The following is a 19,268-nucleotide window of genomic DNA, read 5'->3' on the forward strand; positions in this document are numbered from 1 at the left end:
TTGTTCCCTGAACTTCATCCTTATCCCATTCCTTTGTTCCCTGAACTTCATCCTGTCGGTGACATTCTTATCCCATTCCCTATTCCCTGAACTTCATTCTTATCCCATCTCCTGTTCCCTGAACTTCATCCTTATCCCAACACCTGTTCCCTGAATTTCATCCTTATCCCAACCTTTGTTCCCTGAATTTCATCCTTATCCCATTCCCTATTCCCTGAACTTCATCCTTATCCCATTCCCTATTCCCTGATCTTCATCCTTATCCCATTCCCTATTCCCTGAACTTCATCCTTATCCCATCCCTTGTTCCCTGAATTTCATCCTTATCCCATTCCTTTTTTCCTGGGAGCCAACCCCAACTCCCCCAGCTCCTCCTTCCCACCAGGGAATTGTGAAGAGCCAGAAGTTCCCCCTGGAGGTTCCTTTTTTTTGGAATCCATCCCGGATCCCATTCCTGGCTCCGTGGCTCACCTCGATGGCCGTGCGCTGCAGGACGGGTTTGATTCCCTGCGGGACCACGTAAACGTTGGGCTCCCGCTGCGGCGGCGGATACGGAAGGTCGGAATCCGCGGACTGCAGGAACGGAGAGGGAAAGGAAAACATCGGGAAGTGCCAGGATGGGACATCAAACCCCTTTCTGTGTTAGATCCAACCTGGAAGCTCCATCTTTGCCAAACCCGTCTCTCCCAGGAAATCCAGGATGGGAGAGATGAGGAATGGCAGGACAGAGGTGCCGGAAATGTGGTTTTATCCCTTCAATCCATCCTGGAGAAGATCCAGCATTCCCGAGCTTTTCCCAGGGAAATACAAAGGATCTGTCCTCCAAGGTTTTTAGGGAATGACGGGATGGAATCGCCTTGATCCCATCCCGGGATGGTAGCGGGATGAGGGAAGGGATGAAGCAGCGGCAGCGGGTTCAGAGTTGGGAGATTCCCAAAAAAATTTAGTGGGAGCAGCACCATGGGATGGGGGATTGGCATCACCTCTGGATCTGGGAAGGGGCTGTGCTTCATCCCACACTTCATGGATAACCCGGAAATCCGTGGGATAGGGCTCAGGTGAAAGTAGCTGGGAATTCCATCGGGATCATCCCAAATCTGGGAGGCAGCCGAGGAATTCCCAATTTGCCTTCCCAGAGGAGGAAAGTGGGAGGCAGAATTCCTCCCCTTTGCTTTTCCTGCATCTCCCAGAACCCTGAGAAAGGCTGGAATGAAAGCAAAACCTCTGGAAATCCATCCTGGGAGCATGGAATTCTCTCCCAGCTGGAATTTTATTGGATTCAAGGATGCATGGGTGGTTTTGAATTACAGGATCGGGTGAGGGATTGGCTCTCCAAAGGGATTTTCCACATGGATTTTCCAATTTTCCATTGGAAAGGACCTTCGGGAACATCCAATTCCAACTCCTCTTCCCATAAAATTCCAAGCTTTTGTTTTCCTTGGGAATTGCTGGTTCCTGGGTCCAGCTGCTCGTTAGACAAAGTTTTTTGGGAATTCCGTGTGGGAGAAGGTGCCTGGGATTCCCACATGGAGCAGCCACTCCTCCATCCCACGATCCACGTGCTCCCAGAGCCGGTTAGCGCGGGCAGGGAATGGGAATTTTATCTGGGATAACCTGGAGGAGAAGGGAGAGCTGCCAAGAATTCCCACATTCCCTGAGTTACCTCCAGAACTCTAATTCCCAAAAAAAAAAATCTCATTTCAGGCTGCTCCGGCCCAAAATCATGGAAGGGTTTGGGTTGGAAGGGATTTTAGGGATCAATCATTCGGCAAATCCAATGGGAAATCCTTGGGAAAAGAGCTCCTGCCCCATCCCTCCTCTCCAGGATCAATTTGGATTTTAATCCTGCAGCATTCCAGGGTTTTTTAAGCCCTTCCTGCTGCTCTCCCAGTGGTTTTCCAGGCATTCTCCCAGATTCCAGTGGAATGCCGGAGGATGGAATGTTCCACCGGATGGACGGGAATGAGCAGGGAATTCCAGGGATGAGGCGGGAACAGGGAAGGACCAGGATGGGAGTGGGAAAAATCAATTCCCAGACGGAGGCGGCTGGAGGGAGGAAAATCCATGAAAATCCTGCTGGGAGCCGGGATGGGTTGAATGAGGATAAATCCGAGGGAACCCAGGCGGCACGGAGCTCTGGAAATCATGGATTCCAACCCGGATTTGGATCCAGGATGAGTGAAAATCAACATGGATGAGGCCGGGAATAAAAAAATCTGGAAAAGATTCCCAGTTTATACGGAAGCTGGGATGTGATCCAAAGATAAATCCCAGAGTTTGGCGGGAATTTAGCCCCAAAAGGCCATTCCCAAGAAAAAATGAAGAAGGATGGAGCCAGATCCTTCAGGACCATCCATGAGGCACCGGAGACTCCGGCCAGCACCAGCCCTTGGGATGCAGGAATTTTGCTGGGATGAGGTTCCCGCAATCCCGCTCTCCCTGAAAGGCTCTTCCGGGATTTTCTTGGATTCTGGGAAAAGGGAAGGAAGGGAGGAGAGTGATACCCATTGGAGGAGCCCCTCCGAGAACAAGGCAGGGATGCAGAGCTGTGGAATGTCCCATCCCGGAATTCCGGCAGTGGGAAGAAACCGAGGAAAAAGAGGAGAGAGATGATTATGGACACACGGAAAAGTGGGATGAGCTCCCAAGGAAAGGTGGATTGGGCGGGGAAAAAAATCTTGGAAAAATGAGTTTATCCCAACCAATCCAACCTTTCCTGGGAATGTAGCTCAGGTCTTTCCTAGCTCATCTCCCAGATTTTGGGATTAACGGCTCCGAGGACCACCACAACATTCCAAGAGTTGTTCCCTTTCCCTGCCTGGAGTTCTCCAAGATTCCCAACTCCACCTCTTGGTTCAGCCCAGGATTGGCTCCATGGGATGCACAAGGATAAAGTCTCGGGATCCTGGGGGTGGAATCAGAATCATGGGAATGATGGAATCTTGGGAATAGTTTCCGTTGGAAAACTCATCCCATTCCATGGGCAGGGAACCTTCCACTATCCCAGGTTGCTCCAAGCCCCATCCAATCTATCCCTGAATTTTTCCCGGCACAAGGGACAAAAATTTCCTTGGGAACAACAGGAACCGTCCGGCACATCCTCAATTCACGGCAAATTCCCTATGGAAAGTTTGGAATTGGGATTTCCTGAGGACACCTCATTCCAGAGGGTAAACGGATCCCAACATTCCCGGCCATGGGGAAAAGCTCATCTGGCCGGGGGTCACTCAAATTCCCAAAATCCTGATGATTCCGGCTTGAGCCATCCGGGAAAAAGAGGATTTCCCAAGGAAAGAAATTTGAACAATTCCAGGATGAAAACCAAGGAATTCCCAAAGACTCACCTCGTCCAGGCTGGAGGAGAGCTCGCTCTGGGAAAGAGGAGGAGAGGACGGAATTAGAGGAATTCTCATCCCTAAGCCCATCCCAAGGTTTCTAATTGGAGCTGACAGCCCAAGGGAATCATGGAATGGTTCACCTCGGAAAAAATCCTTAAATCCCATCCAGTGCCACCCCCTTCCCGTATCCCAGCTGGATCCAACCTTGGGCATTCCCAGGGATCCACAGCAAGTCTGGGAATTGCAGCCCAGGCAGGAATTCCTTGCCAAGATCCCAGCCCAATCTCCCCTTTCCCAGTGGAAGCCATTCCCTGGCTCCTGTCCCTGCAGCCCTTGGCCCCAGTCCCTCTCCAGCTCTCCTGGAGCCCCTGCAGGGACTCTCAGCATTCCCTGCATTTTGCCCTTCTCCAGGGGAACATTCCCAGCTCTCCCAGCCTGGCTCCAGAGCCTTTGGAGTATCTCCACGGGATCCTCTGGATCCTGGAATGAAATCAATTTTCCCTCTCAGGAAGGAGCTGCCCCACACCCGGTTTTTCTTATCAGCTGAGAAAAAACTGAATCCATGTGGGAATTCCAAAAGAATTCCCTAGGACAGGATGGAGGAATTGCTGCAGGGCTGGAAACAGGCTCCAAATACCTGGGAAAGCTGGGAATGGTGCTGGATTTGCAAGGAGGAGTCGGGAATTACCTCAAATCCAGGGATGTGATGAACAGCCGGCTGCAGGGAGAGAACACAATTCCCGTTCACATTCCTGATGAGAATTCCTCCTTTTCCAGCTGGGAACCTTCAGCCCCTTCCATTCCCAGCTTTAAAAATCCTGGACTCTCATCCAGTCAGGAAGAACCAAATCCACCCGGATGATTCCCACTGGGATCAAACAGCTCCTCCGGGAGCACATCTCATTCCAAAGGCCTTTCCAAGGCTTTTCCCACCCGGTTCTGAGGGAATGAGGAGGAGGAAGAGGCCACCTGTGGATATTTGGGGCCCTGTCCTGGTGTTTGGGATGGGACTTCCAGGGAAGAAGGAATTGTGGGGATTCCCATTCCCAGATAAATCTCAGGGCTGGGAAGGAAGAATGGGATACAGGGATTGATCTTCCCAATCCATCCTTTTTTCCTGGCACATCCGGGATGCAGCCATTGGAAAATCCAGAGTGGCTTCAGCTCTCCTAAATCCCCTCCTGAAATCATTCCAAGGAAAGGGCAGCATTCCTTCAGGATTTGGCAATTCCCAGCTCCCCCAATATTCTGAATTCCTGGATTCAGAACTCCAGGACTTTTCCAAGGAGAGAAGGATCCATCCAGCCCATCCCACTTGGAATTCTGCACTTTTCCATCAACCCAACCCTAAACCACCCTCTTTTCCCACCTGGACAACCTCACCCTATGGAATTATCCCTCAAAAAGGGACAAATCCCAAATCCCTCTGGCTCTCCCAGGCTCCGACGGATGGACTAAACCCAACACCTGGAAAAACCTGGTGAAGATCCGCTTGGATCCTGGGGAAGAACCGGAATTCTGGAGCATTCCAGGCTCAGGGATGGATCTCACCTTTTCCCTCTGGATCAGCTCGAAGGCAGCCAGGAGCTCACCGACATTCCGGCCGGATTTGAGGACGGGATACCAGGAAAGCCGAGGCGAGCGCTCCAAGCTGGGCCGGCAGATGCAGCGTCCCATGAATTCATCCGCACCCTGGGAAGGGAATTCCAGGGAATTGGGAACCGCGGGAATTGGGATCATTTCTCCCAGAGAAATCCATCCCCTCCTCAGCCAAAAATCAGGAGTGAGGGATGATCCCGTTATGGAAGTGGGGCAGGAAAATTAATGGATTGGTGCCCACAGAGCCTCCAGTTTTCCAACTCCTCCCTGGGATTCCTAAGGCTGGAAAAACACTTTTTTGGGAATTCTTATCCCAGGTTTCCCAGGGCAGAAACTCAGAGTTTTCAGCAGCTCCTAAAAATCCCATTCCCTGCTCTGCACCGGGATCTTCGGAATTTTTCCTGCTTCCTGCTGGGAAGGAGCAGGAGAGAGGGGGAAAAAGATTCCTGAGATATTCCTGAGCCCTTCCCAAGGTGTATTCCAAGCGTTTTTCAACAGAATTCCCTCCGTGGTTTTTCCAGGATTTGGGGTTTCTTTTCAGCCCAGTTTTTGTGGGAAAAGCCTCAAGTTCCCGCCACCATCCCCTCAAAATTCCATCATTCCCAAACCCTTTGGACATGGAAAACAGCAGAGGGCATTGTCCTACTTCTCTGACTGCTTCCAACTTCATCCCAAGGTTTTTCCATGAGAAAATTCCATTCATTTCCCCACTTTTAATGAGGGTGAGGAATGAACGGAACCTCAAGGATGCCACGGGGTTTTCCCTGGAATTTTCCCCTCTGGAACATCCACCTCAAAGCCTGAACCACCCCAGAGACACCGGACACCGCATTCCAGAGGCCGGGAATTCCCGGCGGGAATCGCCGCACTCACGTAGGTGTCGTGGTCGTAGATTTCCACCAGGATGTTGGGAGGGGACTCGGCCACATCCCGAGAATTCCCGAAAATCTCGATCTCGTAGAAGATCAGGGTCTGATCCCAGGTGGGATTCAGGGTGTTCTTCTCCACCACCGTCTTCTGGCTCTGGTGCAGGAAGGAGACGATGGCGTAGGGATCTGCGGGAATTCAAGGAATGGGATTCAGGGATGGATCCCAGCTCCGGCTCTTCCCACAATTCCAAGCTCCATCCAGAACCGGCTCCCAAAGAATTTGGGAATTCTCAGCTGGCTCCATCTCATCCTGAGGTCCCTCGGGTCTTGCTTGAGGAGAAAGGAGAGGGCCCATCTATCCCGCCTGGAATTCGGCATTCCAAGCCCACAGTGCCAGGTTTTCCAGGTGTTTTTCTGCCTGGAAAAGGCCCAGTCTGAGAGTTGGGATTGTTCTAAAGATCCAGGGAAATCTTGGAGCCACTTCCAGGGCCTAAAGCAGCTCCAGGAGAGCTGGGGAAGGATTTGGGATAAGGGCTGGAGGGACAGGAATGGCTTCCACTGGGAAAGGGGAGATTGGGGTGGGATTTTGGGAAGAAATTCCTGGCTGGGAGGGTGGGGACCATCCCACACATCCCTGGGTGCAGATTCCGGGAACATCCTACATCCGTGGATTCAAATCCCAGGAAAATCCCAAATTCCTGGATTCATCCCAGGAACATCCCACATCCCTGGATTCGGATCCCAGGAAAATCCCACATCCCTGGATTTGGATCCCAGGAACATCCCACATCCCTGGATTCAGATCCCAGGATTATCCCAGACATCCCTGGATTCAGATCCCAGGAACATCCCAGACATCCTGGTTTCAGATCCCAATCAGGACCAGCTGATCCCAGCAGCATTCCCCCTTTTCCAAGGAATGGGGGCACCAGCACTTGGATTTCCCCCTCTATCCATGCTTAACAAGCTGGACATTCCCAACAAACCTCTCCGGGAAGAGCCTTTCCCACTTTTCCTGGGCCAAATCCATTACACCAAACAAAAACCCTGGATTTGGAGCTGCTTTTCCCTTTTTTTTTATTTCTTTTCCCCATTTTCCCTCCCTTCTCCTCCTTTTTATTTTTTTTCTCATGGAAGCCTCTCTAAAGCCCCTTTGTTGGGAGCAGGGAATGTTTATTTTTCCAACTGCCGAGCCCCTTTAATGAACTCCTTTATTCCCGGCAGCGGGAATCACAATCCCGCATTGTGGAACGTTGCTGCTCGTGTTGTCCTTGGCCGGGATTTTTCCAAAGGAAAACGATTCCGGACTCCCCTCCCGGGCCATGAGCTCACCTCTCTCCCACCTCCTCATCCCGACAAGGAGCCTTTTGTGGGAATTCCAGGTGGGAGCAGACACTGGGGGATTTTTTTTTTAATTTTTTTTTTTTTTTTTGGATGCTCCGGGGTGTTTATTCCCAAAAAAATCACATTATTCCAACTACTGGGAAAAGCAGGATTCCCTCAAGGTCACGATCCAGCTGATTTCCCCAGTTTTGGGATTGTCCTTGTTTCCCATCATTCCCGGGATGTGTTGTTCCAACGGGGGTTTAAATCCTGGAATTTGGAGGGAAAATCCCACCCAAATCCCTCTGGAAATTCCCATGGGAATTGGAATAATCCTGGGATGGCCCAGCCCAGCCTCCAGGGATGAGGATGTGGGATTTTCCAATCATTCCAGGAATTCCTTCCCCCCTCAACCACATTCCAAAGGGATCTTCCACCTGCATCCAACCAAGCACCTCCAACATGGAAATCCCATGGATGAAAGGATTTCTCCTATTCCGACTTCTTTCCTATCCCAAAAAAACCCAACATGGGAAACCCTGACCGCACCAGCACAATCCTGGGAATTTCAGAAATCCCTGGAATTATGCTGGGAATGGATGGAGCAGCAGACAAAGCTGTTTTCCACCCGGATTCCCTTTTTTCCATGGGAATCCCTTCCCTAAATCCCAAACTCCAGGGCCTGCTGCCTCCTGTCCAGCTGGGAGAAGGGGGACGTTAAGGAATTATGGAATCATGGAATTCCAGACTGTTTTGGGATGGAAGAGAGCTTAGGGATCATCTGGATCCAACTGGGAAACTTCCGCTGGATCAAATCCAACAAGGAATTTCCTGAGGATGCTGGAGAAGAAGGGGCCGGACTGTGCTGAGATCCTGATTAAATCCTGTCACCCTCTGGAATTTTCCCCAGGCACATCCCATGAAAGTTTCTCCCTGTGCTCCATCATATCCAACCCAGAGAAGGAAAAACTCCAGAGATTCCTTGGAGCCCATTCCAGGCTCCGGGAGAGCTGGAGAGGGACTGGGAACAAGGAATGGAGGGGCAGGAGCCAGGGAATGGCTTCCACTGGGAAAGGGGAGATTGGGCTGGGATCTTGGCAAGGAATTCCTGCCTGGGCTGCAATTCCCAGATTTCCTCCGGCTGCCCCTGGATCCCTGGCAGTGCTCAAGGCCAGGCTGGGATGGATTTGGATCCACCTGGGATAGCGGGAATTGCCCCAGCCCATGGGATGATCCCTCTGATCCCGGAATTCCATGGCGGTACAGATCCGGACTCACCGGAGAAGCTGTCCTTGTCCATGGCTATGAGATCCCGCGCCTGGTACAGGTAACAGCGCAGGTGGAATCTGTTCCCGGCTGCCGGAAGAATGGGAAACATGGAAAAGATCCCAGGGAAAAGATACGGAAAAGGTATTCCATCATTCCCAACCTCCCATCCAAGGGAATCCCAGATTAATCCCCCCAGGGTATCCCAAGCACCGATTCCGGAACCTGTGGATGTTCCCACGAGCACCCTCCTCCTCTCCACCCTTTTTCTATCTCTCTTTTTCCGTCTTTTTCCTTGGAAAAGGATGGGAAACGCCTTTCCCGCTCCCCTGGGATCCTTACAGTCAAAAATGCAGGAGATCGTGGGTCTGTTGACTCCAAAGCTCAGGGTGGACGCGGATTTTCCGTCGGATTTTCCGTCGGATTTTCCATCGTCGCTCCTGTCGTCCGTCACTCCTCCCTGCAAGGAAAACAATGGAAAGACGGGAATGCCGGGATCGCCTCCGGGATTCCCCATGGGATGGAATTCTCCAGGACGCCCAAGAGGAGTCTGGGCTTCCAGCATTCCCCAGAATCCTAAAATTTAGGTTGGAAAAGCTCTTGGAGTTCTCCTAATTCCCCTCTGGCCTTGGAATATTTGCGGGAAAAGGAGGGATTTCCAAGGCTGAGAATTCCCATTTGTGGATCCCATGGGAGAAAGGGGAACAGGAACAATCCTGCCAGGAGTTCTGGGAGTGAGAGGCAGCCAGGATGCCCCAAAATGGAAGCAGCTCTTGGAAAACACCACGGAGCCGCTTTTATCCCAAAGGGATCAACTCTGGATTGGAGGGAAAGACAGAGCAAGGAAAGACCGGGAAAAAAATGCCAAACAGGAGAGGAAAAAAATTCCATAAAAACACAGAATGGGAGCTTTGTGCTGCTTTGGCTCTCACGGAACCATTGGAAAAGTGGCGGATTGGGAAATCCAGAGTGCAGAGAAAGCCAGGAACAAACAGGGAACCAACAGGGCGGATAACGGGATAACGGGAAGCGGATAACGAGCGGCCGATAACGAGCGGCCAATAACATTCCCAGGTGGAAATTTGGGAATGGGAGAAGCTGTTCCCTACCAGAGCCCCTTCCAAGGCGAAGACGGCAGCAGGGCCGGTGCGTTCCAAAGGCTCCATCCGGCGTCTCCAGCGGCGCCGGCGGAAGGCGTCGGAGCGGCGCTGCTGGAGGTGGAAGCGCCAGCCAAAGAGGGAAGCGTATTCCCAACCGTCCCCATCCAGCTCCTCCTGCTTGTGCTGCCAGACAGGGATCGCAGGGATCAGGTTTTCCAGGATTGATCCAGAAGGTGGATTTAGGTTTTTTGGGATGTTGTTGGATACGGTGGTGCCACCCCAGGTTTTCCCTGGGTCTCCCCCCGGGTTGGAATCGTGGAATGGAGTCATGGAATTGTTTAGGGAGTCACGGGAATACCGAGGTTGGGAAAGATCTCTGAGGTCATTTAGTTAAGGCTGGGAAATGCATTGGAGATCGTCATGGAATCATGGAATGTTTGGAGTGGGAAAGGGACCTTAAATCCCATCCCATTCCAACCCAGGGACAACTCCCACAATCCCAGCTGGATCTAAATCCACCCCAATCCAGCCTTGGGCATTCCCAGGGATCCAGGGGCAGCCGGAGGAAATCTGGGAATTGCAGAATCCCAGGCAGGAATTCCTTGCCAAAATCCCAGCCCAATCTCCCCTTTCCCAGTGGAAGCCATTCCCTGGCTCCTGTCCCTGCAGCCCTTGGCCCCAGTCCCTCTCCAGCTCTCCTGGAGCNGCCATTCCCTGGCTCCTGTCCCTGCAGCCCTTGGCCCCAGTCCCTCTCCAGCTCTCCTGGAGCCCCTGCAGGGACTCTCAGCATTCCCTGCATTTCTCCCTTCTCCAGGGGAACATTCCCAGCTCTCCCAGCCTGGCTCCAGAGCCAAAATCCTGGAATGATTTGGGTTGGAAGTGACCTTAAATCCCATCCCATTCCCACCCCATCCATGGGCAGGGACACTTCCCTATCCCAGGTTGCTCCAAGCCCCTGTGTCCGGCCTGGCCTTGGGCACTTCCCAGGATGGAGCTGGATTCTCCCAATCCATTAACACTGCTGGATCCACCACTGGGAATGCAGCCCTTCACCAATCCCTGGGATGATTCCCACTTGGAGCAGGATCGCTGGAACTCCAGCAGATCCACTTCCCATCCTGCTTTTCCCTTTGCCATCATCCTGACCCCCCCCCCCCACAGCTCTGCCACCTCTGGAATTTCTCCCTGGATCATCCACACCAATCCCTGGGAGGTTTTTCTCCCAGTGACACCCACAGCAAACGGGGTGATGGTGACTACAATTATCCTGAAAAATTTCTGGGAAGGGAGACAAGTGGCCTTGGGAAGCGGCAGGGGGCGGAGGAGCCAGAGTGGCATTCCCGGTCCAATGGCACCATCTAGAGGGAAGCGGGATAGGGACAACCCGGGAACATCAGCCCTCCCTCCTTTCCCACACTCCAGGACTCTCCTGGATGTCCCCATCCCACCCCACACTCCGGTCAATCCCTCCGGAACATTCCCCACCCCTGGGAACGCGGAGTTTTTCACCGGAAACCGGGACGATCCCTCCCCAAATCTCCAAGGAAAAGCAGATCCCGCCAAAGCCGGGCACCCACCCGATCCGCTGGCACCTTTTCCCGGCCCATCCCACCTTTCTCATGGCTTCCATGTGCTCCAGGTCGCGCCGGCGGAGCCGCACCCAGCGCCGGCGCCGGTTGGTGTGGAACATCTTCTCCGCTGGCACCCAGGCCTTGGGCTTGCGCTCCGGCGGGATCGTGATCCCGTATTCCCAGCCTTGGGAAGAAGGGAATTGCTGGTGGAGGTGGGAGAAGAGCTTCCCCCCCGCCCCCAACCTTGGCTCCCAGCAGGAATCTTCAATGCTGAATCCCACAAAATTTCCCAGCTGGATTTCCGTCCTGTTGGATGGCTAATCCACCCCTCTGGAATGCCCAGGGATGGATCCGTGGTGTTCTTGGCTCCAAATCCCACCCTGGAGTCTCTTCCCTCCCACCATTCCAACCCTCAGAACCATCCCAGCACTCTCCAGCCTGCTGTTTCCCATTTCTTTTCCACTGGGATCTTCCCAGATTATCCCAGCACTGCCTTTGGGAATTCCCAGAATTCCCATCCCACAGCTCCAGGCAGAGACACGGGAAAAGGATCCCCCAGAGCCTGATCCCTTCTCCTGATCCAGTTCCCACAGCCAGGGGAATGTTCTCATCCATGGACCACAGAAAGAAATCCCAAACTTCCCAAATCCCAGATCCCAAAATTCCCCAACCCAGGATCCCAAAATTCCATCTTTGGTACCTTTCTCATCCACAGCCCTGGGAATGTTCTCATCCATGGACCACAGAAAGAAATCGCAAACTTCCCAAATCCCAGATCCCAAAATTCCCCAACCCAAGATCCCAAAATTCCATCTTTGGTACCTTTCTCATCCACAGCCCTGTTGAGATCTGTATCCCATTCCACGTCTTCCCACTTCCAGCCTGGAGGACACTCGATCTCATCCTTGGGCAGGACCTTCTCCCCATTCTGTGGGACACAGGGAATTTACCCTCAAATCCATCCCTAAATTTCCCCTGGGATTCCAGCCTGGCTCCCAGAATTCCCAGTTTTCCCTCACCACATCCGTGTAGGAATCGGTCATGTGGATCCACTGCCCTCCGGGAAGCCGGACCTGGTTCTCAAACACCTCCTCCACAAAGCTCAGGTGTCCGGCGTCCACGTCGTGCAACAGCCTGAATCCCAGGAATACCCAAAATCAGGGATTCTCCATCCCGTTTTCCTCCTGCGCCATCCTCGGCGCTCCCAAATTTCTCCCGCCCCTCCAAGCAAAGTTTCCCCTCAGGAAAAACCCAAACCAGGATGAAAAATCCCACCCCAAAGCTCCTCAGTTTTGGAGCATCCCAAGATTTGGATGAGAGGGAATCACATCCATGAGCGCAGACGAGGAACCCTGGAGGCATCCCAGATATTGGGAATCCTGGGAATTCCTGGCGGAAAAGCCCCACTCACGTCTTTTCCGGGCAGACGAACCAATCCCCAGCCCAGGTCCATCCCACGGAAGGCCGGAAGCTGTCCTTGGGAAGCTTGATCCGGCCGGTGACGTCGGAATATTTGGGATAAGTGAGGCCAGTGGTGCCCCAGTTCCCCACCAGCGCCAGCTTGGTCTGGTTCTCGTACTGGGAGAGCCAAAAAAAAGATGGATTTGGGATCGGAATAACAGAATTCCGTGAATAATCCCATAGAATCCCGTGAATAAACCCTGCTAAGGGACAGACCTCCTGGGAAAAGCCCAACCCATTCCATGGCATCCCGATTTTCCCGTTGTCAGGGACAACGCACCTCCGTGGCTCATTCCCAATTTTCCCCTCAGCATTCCAGGCTGAGCTGGTGGAAACAGCTCCTCCTCCCCACAGTTTTTAGGGAACAATGAGGTTTTAGGTCCAGCCCAGCCCCTTTTCCCACTGGGATGGGGATCCCTTGGGAATGCTCACAGTTTCAGCGAAGACTGAGAGTTTTCCCTCGGCGAATTGGTTGAATTCCTTCTCATCCACGGCCAATCCAAACCAGAGCCGCACCCGGATCTGCGCCGGGATCCGTGGCCCCATCGCCTCCTCCTGCGGGTACTGCCAAGGAAAAGATCCCCAGGAAGGAATTCATGGGAATTCTCAGAGGTTGGAAGGGTGGGAATGAAGATTCCTGGATGGGGCAGGTGGGACGTGGAGCAGCTGGGATAATGTCAGGAGTGGGTGGAGCGCTTTGGGATTGTGGAATTGAGGTTGGAAAAGACCTTAGGGATTATCCCAATGCCACCATCAACATCCCTAAAATGTGTCCCCAGCTGACCTTGAGGAGCTTCAAAATTCCAGTGGTCCTGGACAGGATCAGGGACAGGATCAGGGACAGGGACAGGATCAGGGTTAGGGACAGGATCAGGGACAGGGACAGGGTCAGGGACAGGATCAGGGACAGGGACAGGATCAGGGTCAGGGACAGGATCAGGGTTAGGGACAGGATCAGGGTCAGGGACAGTATCAGGGACAGGATCAGGGACAGGGTCAGGGATAGGATCAGGGTCAGGGACAGGGATAGGATCAGGGATAGGATTAGGGACAGGGACAGGATCACGGACAGGATCAGGGACAGGATCTGGGACAGGATCTGGGACAGGATCAGGGTCAGGGACAGGATCAGGGACAGGATCAGGGTCAGGGACAGGATCAGGGACAGGATCAGGGACAGGATCAGGGTCAGGGACAGGGACAGGATCAGGGACAGGATCAGGGACAGGACCACTGGAATTTTGAAGCTCCTCAAGGTCAGCTGGGAACACAGAAAAGTCAGGGACAGGGACAAGGACATGGACAGGAAGAGGGAAAAGTACATGGACAAGGTCAGGGACATGAACGGGGACAAGGACAATGTAAAGGACAAGGTAAAGGACAAGGACAGGGACAAGGTCATGGACAAAGTCATAGGCAAGGACAGGGACAAGGACATGGGCAAGGAGAAGGTCAGGGACAGGGAAAAGGACAAGGTCAAAGGAATAAGTTCAGGGACATAGGGAGAAGTTCAAGGAGAAGATCAGGGACAGGGACAAGGTCAGGGTCAGGGAGAGGGACTGGGACAACGACAGGAAGAGGGACATGGACAAGCTCAGGGAAAAGGACAAGAACATGAAAAAGGGCAAGGACAATGACAATGACAGGGATAAATTCAGGGATGTGGACAGGGACAAGATCAAGGACAGGGTCAAGGACAGGGACAAGGACAGGGACAAGGACATGGACAGGGATAGGGAAAAGGACATGGACAAGGTCAGGAACAGGGAAAAGGACAGGGACAAGGACACGGACATGAACAGGGAAAAGAACATGGACAGGGAGAAGGACAGGGACAAGGACAAGGACATGAACAGGGAGAAGGTCAGGGACAGGGACAAGGTCAGGGTCAGAGAGAGAGACATGGACAGGTTCAAGGATTATAAAAGGGACATGGACAAGTTCAAGGAAAAGAACAAGGACATGGAAAAGGTCATGGACAAGGACAAGGTCAGGAGCAGGGAAAAGGACAAGGTCAAGGACAGGGACAAGGACAGGGACAAGTCCAGGGAAGTGGACAGGGACAAGGTCAAGGACAGGGAGAGGGACATGGACAAGCTCAAGGAAAAGGACAAGGACATGGAAAAGGAAAGGGACAAGGTCAGGGACATGGACAGGGACAAGGTCAGGGACACCCTCCAGGGTCAGGACAGCAAACCCAGCTCACACATTCAGCAAAACCAGGATCAATCTCCAGGAGTTTTTTCCTCATTGCCCTTTTTCCCTCCATCCCAGCCACTTTTTCCCACTCTGAGAGCTGCTGGTTTTCCATCCAAAAATCACGGATAAGGAAAAATCTCAGTTTTGAGATTTGAGCTCATTTTTGGTGTCAGCTGGGTTTGGGAATGGGGATTTTATTTCATTTATTTTATTTCCCTTTTTTTTTTTAACTTGTTCCATTCTAATTTCCTGTTTCTGGAAGATATTTCCTTCTACCTGAAGATATTTTCCAGACCTGAAATATCCTTGGAGATGGGAAAAGCTCGGAAAGTGCTTGGGAGAGGAGGCAGCAGCCAAAACTTTCCAGAGCGGCAAAGGGTTGAGAATTTGGAAAAATACAAAAAAATGAAAAAAATAAAATGGATTTTCCTAAAAAAAAAAGCACAAACTGGGAAAAGTCTTCCCTGCTTTAGAATTATGGGATAGAGGGAGATATCCAGGGAATCTGCTGCAGATCCATGGAGAACGAGCTGGACTCCACCAGAAGCACAACTTGGAATTTTTCCTGCAGTTTCAACTGGGCTGCAATTCCCAGAGAAGTTGTGACTGCCCCTGGGTCCCTGGAATTGTCCAAGGCCAGGTTGGATGGACTCAGATCCACCTGGGATAATGGAAGCTGTCCATGGATGGGGTGGAATTGTTGGGATTTAAGGTCTCTCCCAACCCAAAGCTTTCCATGAAAGTGGGTCTGAACGTCGTGCTGGGATTTGAGCTTTCCCTGCTGGATTTTCCATCTTTTTTATTAATTTTTAGTGGAGAAACTGGAAAATCAAGATTCCACCTGGACACGTTTCCAAAGGTACCTTGAGGAAGATGGTCTGGAGCTTCCCGCAGTTCCGGCCGCAGCAGTTGGAGATGTTCCGGGAATACAGGACCTGGTGGGCCGGGATGCGGGCGAAGGCCACGCGTTTGTCCCCCTGGAGCATCCAGATGACGATGTCTGGGAGGCTGTTTTGGGGCTGGAAAACACAAATCCGTAGGATCACGTTGGGAGGGATCCACCAGCATGGCCCAGAATGGGATCGTGAAATCATGGAATGGTTTGGGCTGGGAGGGATCTTAAATCCCATCCCATTCCATGGGCAGGGACAGCTCCCACTACTCCAGGTGGATCCAATCCCAATGTCCAGCCTGGCCTTGGGCATTCCCAGGGATCCAGGGGCAGCCGGAGGAAATCTGGGAATTGCAGAATCCCAGGCAGGAATTCCTTGCCAAGATCCCAGCCCAATCTCCCCTTTCCCAGTGGAAGCCATTCCCTGGCTCCTGTCCCTGCGGCCCTTGGCCCCAGTCCCTCTCCAGCTCTCCTGGAACCCCTGCAGGGACTCTCAGCATTCCCTGCATTTCTCCCTTCTCCAGAGGAACATTCCCAGGATTCCCAGCTTTTTCTCCATGGCAGACAGGCAGAATTCCCCTTTTCCTGCTGTGGGATCAGCCTGGAGCACATGGAGTTTCCCACCCACCAACATTCCAAGTCCTTCTCCCAGTGCTGCTCCCAATTCATGAGTTGACCTCAACTCATCCATGAGCAAGACCAACCTCAACTATTCCAGCCAAACCTGGCACCATGGGAGAATCCACGGATTTGGGAGCCGGGATGGAACACCAGCCCCGCTTCCCACAAAAATCCCAATGGGAAAACCAGGAAGTGTCACCTCCTCCGCCATGGCCCGGAGCCGGCAGAGCCAATCCTCAGCCTGATCCAGGATTTGGGAAAGGCTGGAATTCTCGTGCTTGAGCCTCAGGGCCACCTTCAGGATCTGCTCCAGGTGGGTGCTCCGGAAGCGGAAAAGGTTCTGATCCAGGTGGGTGCTAGATGCCTTCCCCAGGACATCCGGAAGCTTCAGGCTGCAGGGATAGGTGGGAATCAGGGATTGGGCTGGGTTGGGATGGACCTTGAAGGCCATTAAGGGTCATTAAGGGTCGTTAGTTGTCATTAATCATCATTAATGGTCACCAATCATCATTAATGATGATTAAAGGCCTATAATGGTCACTAATGGTCACCAATCATCATTAATGGTCACCAGTCATCATTTAAGTTCATTTATCATCATTAAAGTTTACCAGTCATCATTTAAGTTCATTAATGATCATTAAAAGTCAGCAATGATCACTAGAAGTCATTTATGGTGATTAATCATCATTAATGATCACTAATGGTCACCAATCATGGTAAAAGTTCATTAATGGTCACCAGTCATCATTAATGGTGATTAATAGTCATTAATGATCACTAATAGTCATCAATCATCACTGATGGTTGTTAATGGTCATTAATAATTATTAAAGGTCATTAATGGACACTAGTCATCATTAAAGGTCATTAATGATCATTAAAGGTCATTAATGGTCAGCAATGATCATTAAAGGTTATTAATGGTGATTAAAGGTCACTAATGGTCACCAATCATCATTCATGGTCACTAATGACCATTAAAGGTGATTAATGGTCAGTCATCATCATTAATGGTCATTAATGGTCACCAGTCATCATTAGTGGTGATTAATGGTTATTAATGATCACTAATGGTTACCAATGATCATTAAAGATCATTAGTGATCATTAGAGGCCATTAATTGTCATTAATCATCATTAATGGTCATTAATCCATCCCAAATCTACCCCCAACAGCTGATCCAGCTTCTTGTGGGATTTTCCGGCCCTTTTTAATGGTTTCTCCATCTTTTCAGCGAGTTTCCAAGGAACTGAGAAACCACCAAAGATATTTGGGAACAGGAAGAGCAAAAGAGCCGGGATTGCCCCTGGAATCAGGATGGGAATGAGCCCCACACACATTTTAATATCCATTGATCCCAGCTCCTGGAAAAATGGATCAGGTGCCAAACTGGGAGGTTTTCCTGTAAAATTCAAGGATTTATGGATCCGCTGCTATAAATGAACTTCCTGTTCCCGGCTCCTGAGCTGAAAATCAGGATTTCCTCCGGAAAAAATAGATGGAGAGAAAGATAAACTTATTTTTAGGCCCTGGAGAGGTTTGGAAATGAGATTTTTAAGGATGAGACATTCCCACCTCGGGAATTGGGATTGGGATCTGTAAATCCCAGTTTTTACTGCAGGTAAATAGGGAAAATATGGAATTATGGAATGGTTTGGGATCTTCCAATACCCCAGGTTGCTCCAAGCCCTGTCCAGCCTGGCCTTGGACACTTCCAGGGATGGGGATTTGGAGTGAGGGAGAATGAGAAGGGAAAAGGTGGGAAAACTGGGAAAAAGGGGGGAAAGGGAGGGAGAGGGGAAAAAAAGAAAAAAAATGGTGGAAAGGAGAAACAGGGAAAAAAAGGGAAAAAAGGCAAAAAAGGGGGGAAATGGGGGAAAAAACAAAAATAGGAAAAAACAGGAAAAAGAGAAAAATGGAAAAAAGGGGGAGAGGGGAAAAGGGAAACAAGGGAGAAAAGAGGGGAAATGAAAAAAGAGGGGAAATGGAGGGAAAAGGGAAAAAACTGAAAAAAGGGGAAAAACAAAAAAAAAAGGAAAGGGGAGTAGGGGAAAAGGCGAGAAAAGGAAAAAAATAAAAGGGAGAAAGAAGGGAAAAGAAGGAAAAAAAGAGGAAAAATAAAAGTAGGAAAAAAAGGGGGAAGGGAGAAAAGAAAAAAGCAAAAAAAAAATGGAAAAGGGGAGAGGGGAAAAAAAGAGTGAAAAGGAAAAACTGGAAAAACTGGAAAAAATGTATAAAAATAAACCGGGGAAAGGCAGGAAAAGGGGGAAAGGAGAGGAGAAATTAGAATAAAAAGAAAAAAGGTGGGAGAAGGCAGGAAAAGGAACTAAAAAGGGATAAAAGGGAAAAAGGGGGAAAGAGAAAAAAAGGGAGGAAAAGGGGGGAAAAAAGGGAGGAAAATTGGAGGAGAAAAAAGGAGGAGAACTGGGAAAAGAGAAGGAAAAGTGGGGAAAAGGGAGAAAAAAGGAGGGTAAAAAGGCAGGAAAAGGAGAAGAGGGGTGGAGGCAGTGGTCCCTTACAAGATCAAGAAGAAAGGTCAGGAAAGGTTTCCCATCCCAAATTCCCGAATACCTGCAGTCAGCGATGACATCATCGAGCAGTTGGGATCCCAGGGCTTCCAGCTCTGTTGGAGAGCGGTTGGATTTCAGGGCCACCAGGACCTTCTCCAGGTTGGCTTCCTGCAGGAAAAATGGGGATCAGGACTTACGGAATCACCTGGAATCCCATCCCACTTCCAGGACATTTCCAGCAAGGATCTGAGGAAGCTCCCTGGGATCAGAGATTCCACTCCGGGTCCCACCAGGGATCTGCATCCAAATTTTTGGAGATCCAGGGGAACCAACAGGGAAATCTGAGAGGAAATGTCAGAAATCGCTCAGGAGCTGAAGGACGGCTCCTGGATCCCTGGAATTGTCTCCAGGTCGGACAGGGCTTGGAGCAATCTGGGATCGTGGCAGGAACATGGAATGGAATGGGATTTAAGGTTTCTCCAAACCCAAACCATTCCAGGATTCTGGAGCCCCTC

The 19,268-nt window shown here is 51.1% G+C and overlaps 1 protein-coding gene across 1 annotated transcript in view; it reads right to left on the reverse strand.

Moving 5' to 3' along the window:
* DYSF (dysferlin) overlaps positions 1 to 19,268 on the reverse strand; it is a 72,131-nt gene that overhangs the window by 37,638 nt on the left and 15,225 nt on the right. The window contains exons 22-38 of the mRNA XM_033513903.1: positions 18,815 to 18,921; positions 16,439 to 16,631; positions 15,590 to 15,745; positions 12,960 to 13,091; positions 12,478 to 12,644; positions 12,086 to 12,200; positions 11,889 to 11,994; positions 11,108 to 11,250; positions 9,505 to 9,678; positions 8,738 to 8,855; positions 8,408 to 8,485; positions 5,811 to 5,992; positions 4,890 to 5,030; positions 4,027 to 4,056; positions 3,345 to 3,371; positions 2,505 to 2,546; positions 472 to 573 (exon numbers count right to left, since the gene is read on the reverse strand). Coding sequence (XP_033369794.1) covers positions 472 to 573; positions 2,505 to 2,546; positions 3,345 to 3,371; positions 4,027 to 4,056; positions 4,890 to 5,030; positions 5,811 to 5,992; positions 8,408 to 8,485; positions 8,738 to 8,855; positions 9,505 to 9,678; positions 11,108 to 11,250; positions 11,889 to 11,994; positions 12,086 to 12,200; positions 12,478 to 12,644; positions 12,960 to 13,091; positions 15,590 to 15,745; positions 16,439 to 16,631; positions 18,815 to 18,921 — 2,013 coding nt within the window. The remainder of the gene's footprint in view (positions 1 to 471; positions 574 to 2,504; positions 2,547 to 3,344; positions 3,372 to 4,026; positions 4,057 to 4,889; positions 5,031 to 5,810; positions 5,993 to 8,407; positions 8,486 to 8,737; positions 8,856 to 9,504; positions 9,679 to 11,107; positions 11,251 to 11,888; positions 11,995 to 12,085; positions 12,201 to 12,477; positions 12,645 to 12,959; positions 13,092 to 15,589; positions 15,746 to 16,438; positions 16,632 to 18,814; positions 18,922 to 19,268) is intronic.

Source organism: Parus major, chromosome 4 (assembly GCF_001522545.3).
Source record: "Parus major isolate Abel chromosome 4, Parus_major1.1, whole genome shotgun sequence".
Classification (NCBI taxonomy): Eukaryota; Metazoa; Chordata; class Aves; order Passeriformes; family Paridae; genus Parus; species Parus major.